The 5,796-nt window shown below is 44.9% G+C and overlaps 1 protein-coding gene across 1 annotated transcript; it reads left to right on the top strand.

Annotated features, from left to right (window-relative positions):
* The first annotated feature begins 4,815 nt into the window (after nt 1-4,815).
* Nucleotides 4,816-5,297, top strand: SMIM38 (small integral membrane protein 38). Its single transcript, XM_069226473.1, has one exon. The coding sequence runs from the start codon at nt 5,128-5,130 to the stop codon at nt 5,269-5,271; it is 144 nt and encodes a 47-aa protein (XP_069082574.1). The 5' UTR covers nt 4,816-5,127; the 3' UTR covers nt 5,272-5,297.
* Nucleotides 5,298-5,796: the final 499 nt, after the last annotated feature.

Here is a 5,796-nt window from a genome sequence, read left to right as displayed (position 1 = left end):
AGATTCTATACATACATATATCGTATCTCAACATTTTCATCAGTGAGTGGAGCACCCCAGGGATTTTTCAGTGTCTTGTTTTGTATTGAACTATATTGTATACACTTCCTATTTCTCTTGAAGCAATGCGCTGTCTGCACTAAAAAACATTTGTACTTGTGTATGCTATGAACTATTGTTCCTATATAATAATATGTTATCAAGCAATTGTCCTGTACTTTTTTCTTGACCAATTGATCTGGCTTTACCCATACTGCTTTGAATGTAAACTGAAGTAGAATATGAATAACTCCCACTAGACTATTGTTGGAATGTAGCTATATCAAGGGTCAGCCTGTAGGTGTGAACTTAGCAGGTGTGCCGAATAATGCTCTGAGAATAGCACTGTCATTGTGAATGTGTTTTTCAACCAGCACTGAAAGAAAGAAGAAATGCTGTGCTACGCACAGGCAGCCATAAAATCCAGATTGTTAGAAAATGGGTCTCTAGTTGGCAGGGGTATACAGCCTTGTCCAAGTAGGAACCACAATCCTAGTCAGAGTAAGTCACAACATAACCTAAATTATCCTGTGCTCACCCTCTAGTAGCTTGGCACAGAGCAGGCAGGCTTAACCTATAAGGCAATGTGTAAAGTATTTGCGCAATAACTCATACAGTAACACAGTGAAGACATGTGACAAAGTACTCCACACCAGTTTAGGAAAATAGATAATACTTATCTGAATGAAATAAGACCAAAATGACAAAAATCCAATATGCACAAGTCAAGATATTACTCTTTAAACGTTTAAATGAGTCTCAATATTTAAGATTCAGTGGTTGTATCCTTGTAACATACGGTACCTGGGATGCGTTAAAAATAACAATGCTCAGGGGCTGCAGCGAAGCAGAAGCATTGAAAAATAAGGCGCTGCATTGGATTTTCCGACGAGGCACAGCCTATGCATTGTTTGTTTACTCGATTTCTGGGAGCGCAGCCGTGGTTCCTCACAGCGATGTGGGATGGTTTGACGCCCAGGGATGATGTGTTGAAAATCCTTGATGCTCTGGTACAAAGGAGCAGGCACTGCATCGATCCAGAAGGATATATGGTGATGTTTCAGCCGCGAGGCAGGTGCTGCATCGATTTCTGCCAGTGTTGTGTTGATTTTCCGACGCATTGGGATTTTATTCTCTTTGGTGAAGTCTTTGTGGCCCTGAGACTTCATAACAGGAGGTAAGCTCAATCCAAGGCCGTGGAGAGCACTTTTGGGGAAGGCAGAGTCCTTCCAGCAGAGACAGGGGCCAGCAGGCAGCAGGGCAACAAGCAGGGCAGAAGTCCTTCCAGGAAAGAAGACCAGATGAGTCCAAAGGGCAGCCAAGCAGTCCCTCTGACAGAGTCCAGTTGTAGGTCCAGAAGTGTCTGATTTGCTGGGTCCAGAGACCCAGTATATATACACCCAAAAATGCCTTTGAAGTGGGGAAAACTTCGAGGAGTGGCTTTGAAGTGTACAAGGCCCTCTTTCAACCCCACCCTGTCTGCTAGGATCCCTGTACGGGGTTATGAGTCCTTTGTGTGGGGTCAGGCCACTGGCCCGTGAAGTGTAAGTGAAAAGCCCTCCACCCTTTCTGCCCAGGGAGACCCATTCAATATGCAGATGAATGCAGATGTGGTTGAGTGTCCTGTGTTTATGGCTGTCTGGGTGAAATGCATAAGGGGAGCTGTCACCCAGCACACCCTAGAAGGGGATTGGAAATAGGCCGTAAGGCACAGAAGGCAGTAAGTGCAGAGAAATGCCCACTTTCTAAAAGTGGCATTTCTAAAATAGTAATATTAAATCCAACTTCACCAGTAAGCAGGATTTTCTATTACCATTCTGGGCGTACTAAACATGAAAGGGCTACTCCTTTTAAATCAGAATCTACCACTTAAAAGTACAGAAGGGAAGTTCTAATGCTGGCCAATGAGAAGAGCAGGCCTCACAGTAGTGAAAAACTAATTTGTGAGTTTTTCACTACTGAACATGTAAAACACATACGTACATGTCCTGCCTTTTACTTACATAGCACCATGCCCTATGGGCTACTTAGGGCCTACCTTAGGGGTCACTTTTACGTAGAAAAAGGGGCGTTTTAAGGCTTGCCAAGTAGTTTTAAATGGCAAGACGAAGTGGCAGTGAAACTGCACACACAGGCTTAGTAATGGCAGACCTGAGGCATGGTGAAGGGGCTACTTATGGGGGTGGCACGATCAGTGCTGCAGACCCACTAGTAGCATTTAATTGAGAGGCCCTGGACATATGTAGTGCACTTTACTATGGACTTACAAGTAAATTAAATGTGCTGATTAGGTATGAGACAATGTTACCATGTTTTAGGGAGAGAGCACATGCACTTTAGGACTGATTAGCAGTGGTAAAGTGCCCAGAGTCCCAAAGTCAACAAAAATCAGGTCAGAAAAAGAGGAGGACGAAGGCAAAAAGTTTGGGTGACCCTTCAGAGAGGGCCATTTTCCAACAAAGTTAAAATCAAGAACTATGCCTTACTGAGAGGAGCTAGTTCAGGATAGGAAATAAGACTCAAAATAACATAGCTTAAGCTGTAAAATGTATTCTATATGTTTAGCATCAGTGAAAATCATTTGTCAATCATAAAAGAAAAGAGAGAGACTTTTTCAGAGTTGGGTGGATGCAGGACATTCGCCCTAAAGTGGCAGAGGTCCCATGCACTGTGTTAAAGTAGAACATTGGTGCCAATGATGGAATACACATGGCAGATGGGGTCTTTCCCACTATTTGGCCAAACTCTAAATAAAGCCTGGGTGGTCACTGCAGATCAGACACTGCAATGAGACAGCCCACTGCAAAGCTCCAAACTCTGTGCTGTGAATGGGCCTCAACCCGCTTAGAAGGGCGCACCCTTACTAATCACCTGGTCAGCCCTCTTCCACTATGCTAAGGAAACCTACCTGTAATAAGCACCTACAGCAATGGTCATTTTAGTGCAGTCCGCGCTTGGAAGATTGAGAGGGAACTGAGGCCACTGGCTCTTCTCAAACAAGGCAAAACAAAGCCCCATTCAGGGGCAGTGTCCTCTTGTCACTTACTAGAACTCTAAGGCTGGAATATCTAACTTGATGTGGGATGAGAGTACAACTTATGGGGACCACTTCACTCCATGTTATAATGGACACTGCATCCAGTCCTGCTCTGTGCAACCACACATGGTTGGTATCAGGCATGTTACTTTGTTTTAGTCAATGGAAGCAAACTTTGACCCCAACATCCAGAACGAATTAGGTTGCCACATAAAAGCCCCAGGCAGGAAACAATGACCTTTATGTCATGTCAAAGAGACCCAATGTTTCTATTAACAATGTGGTGACTAAGCATTCTAGAATGTGCATTTGTTTGATGAGCTTTTAGACATGTTGTGACATCATTCACTGGATGGCCCTTTAAAGGTTGTCTATTAACAGTTGAAACAACCTGCTGCCACTGTGTTATGAAGAACTTTCTTCCAGTGCATTAACCAGTATAACTTGTTGCCTATACCAAATAGATCCGTATCTCTTAATTTAGTGATATGTCTAGAACAGTGACCCCCAACCTGTGGTCCGGGGACCCCTGAGGGTCCGCGAAGCCTTCTCAGGGGGTCCGCGAGAGCTTAGAAAATTCAAAAATATTAACAAATATTGACAAATTAGGTCCCAAGCTTCCAGTAATGACTCAGGCGGGGGTCCCCGGATTCCAATAATGATTCAGTGGGGGTCCCTTGGATCCAATAATGTTAAAGTGGGGGTCCACAGAAATCAAAAGGTTGGGAACCAATGGTCTAGAATGTTACTTTTTATTTCTATACTGAGAACGTGTGTGTCCCTTTAAAGCTTACATTCGTGAACATCAATAGGATCGACTGAACGAAATTAAAAATGGACCACTTACAAAATGTGGTGAGTCACCCCCGAGATTATCATAGATGTACAGCACCCCCAGGCTGAGCAGGGCCCTTTGCTACACTTCCGGCTTGCTTGAGTATTGGCGCAGCGCACACTTGCGCGCCCTTGCCTGCCCTCCACTGCCATCGGCCCTGATAAAGCGTCGCAGCCTGTGGTCGGGTCCGACCGGCTATGTTGAGCAAATACACGCGACTCTTCCTTGTCAGTCACCTCAGGTACACCTTGGGCGCCGGCCAGCGAGCGCGGCCACCAATTCTAAGGAAACAAAGTGTTTTCTGAATGGGCCCCCTTGCTCAGGGTAAGTGGGGTTGGACAGGAAAAACAAAAACTGACAAAAACACAAGAGACGTGTGATTTTCTTTTTGTTTTAATAACTCCCAGACATTTCCTATAACAAGCTCCGTTTCCCTTTGAGCCGGCTGTAAAAAAAAAAACATAAAAAAAACACAAGTCTAAACTAATCTTCTAAAAGTGTGAACACTGCTTCTGTGGTTTGTCGGGTTTGGCTCCGGAGAATAAAGCGGGATAGATGGGCTAATTGAGTAGAACACGCATTTTCAGTGATTTCTATGCTCTGATTTTTTTTTTCTCTCCCTCTCTTTCAGTTTGTCCCAAAAAATTCTGTGTTCGTTTCCTGCAAGACCATTCTTAAGGGCCTGTCGGGCAGCGCCGCGTCTCTTGAAGTGATAGCTAATTGGCGAAATAAAAGGCGCGATTGTCTGCCCTGAGCTGCAAACTGCTGCGTGTGCTGCTGAAAAGAAAAAGGAAAAGGGAAAAAAGGAGAAAAAAAAGACGAGGAGGGTTGCCCAGATTCGCCGAGCAGCTGCCGCTGAAGATATTTTGAGATTACGTCAGCATCGGAAAAAGGGAGGGAAAAAAGTCTGAACTTCAGAGACATCAGGGGTAGGGAGCGGGTTTATGGTCTTATTTCTTTTTTTTTTTTTCAAATTCTACCGACAATACCGCCATTGTGAGTGCGAGAGCTGTTAATTCTTTATGAGCGGGTTACGTGGGCCCTCTCTAGACTTCATGGTACATTACATGTCCGAAATCTCTCAGCTGCACTGGTATATCACATGAAGGGAGCTCATTTTGGAAATTTACAGGTCTGTAGCGGTGTGGCCTTCTAGCGGGAACCTGTTGTAGAATCCATCCTTGGACCACATCACCTATATGCACCTGCAACCAGCATGGAGTCTTCAATCCTGATGGGCTTGCTGGTTTTCATAATACTGACCCGTTTCATTGTGTGGTCTTGTCTCAGTGCCTACATTGACTACAGACTCGCCAAGAGATTCCCAGAGCGGTCACTCAAGGGCGAGAAGGAGGACTGACTCGCCATTCTAGGTTCACTAAGGCCATAGACACTCTACTGGGTAAAGCGTCCTCCATTTTGATACGTCCAGGCAGCAGATCGAAAGAATGACGCATACGGTCTGCTGTGCGGCGAATGACATTTTTGCAGAGTGGCCCGTGCTGAATAGCAGAAGACGAAAGAGTCCGGCGCTCATCAGAGCAACTTGTTAGTTAGTTATCACCACAATGTGTATAATGCAACACATTCCAACGGGCTTTCAGGCCCCAGAGCGCCTTGCTTCTCCATTGTTCCTCCACCGTGTCCTTTTATCAGCTTATCGCGTAATTATTTGGTGACTATTCAGCATTATTCTTAAGATGGCGCTTAGCGGGCCATTCAGCATAGTGCAGATAAACAGAATTTGGGGAAGGGTCTTATTGGGGAGCGGTGCATCAAGGCAAACTGGAGCATCTGTAGAAAAAAATCCAGTATAAAAGGGCCCCCCATTTCAAAAGACTGTGCTCAGAGGCACTGAATAGAGGAAGGCTATTGAAAATCAAGC

This window comes from Pleurodeles waltl, chromosome 3_1 (genome assembly GCF_031143425.1).
Source record: "Pleurodeles waltl isolate 20211129_DDA chromosome 3_1, aPleWal1.hap1.20221129, whole genome shotgun sequence".
Lineage (NCBI taxonomy): Eukaryota > Metazoa > Chordata > Amphibia > Caudata > Salamandridae > Pleurodeles > Pleurodeles waltl.
The sequence above is the reverse complement of the archived record's forward strand: the minus strand, read 5'-3'. Positions and strand labels throughout refer to the sequence as shown.

Coding starts and splice junctions, on each gene's coding strand:
- SMIM38 (XM_069226473.1), top strand. CDS start 5,128: ATGGAGTCTTCAATCCTGATGGGCTTGCTGGTTTTCATAATACTGACC.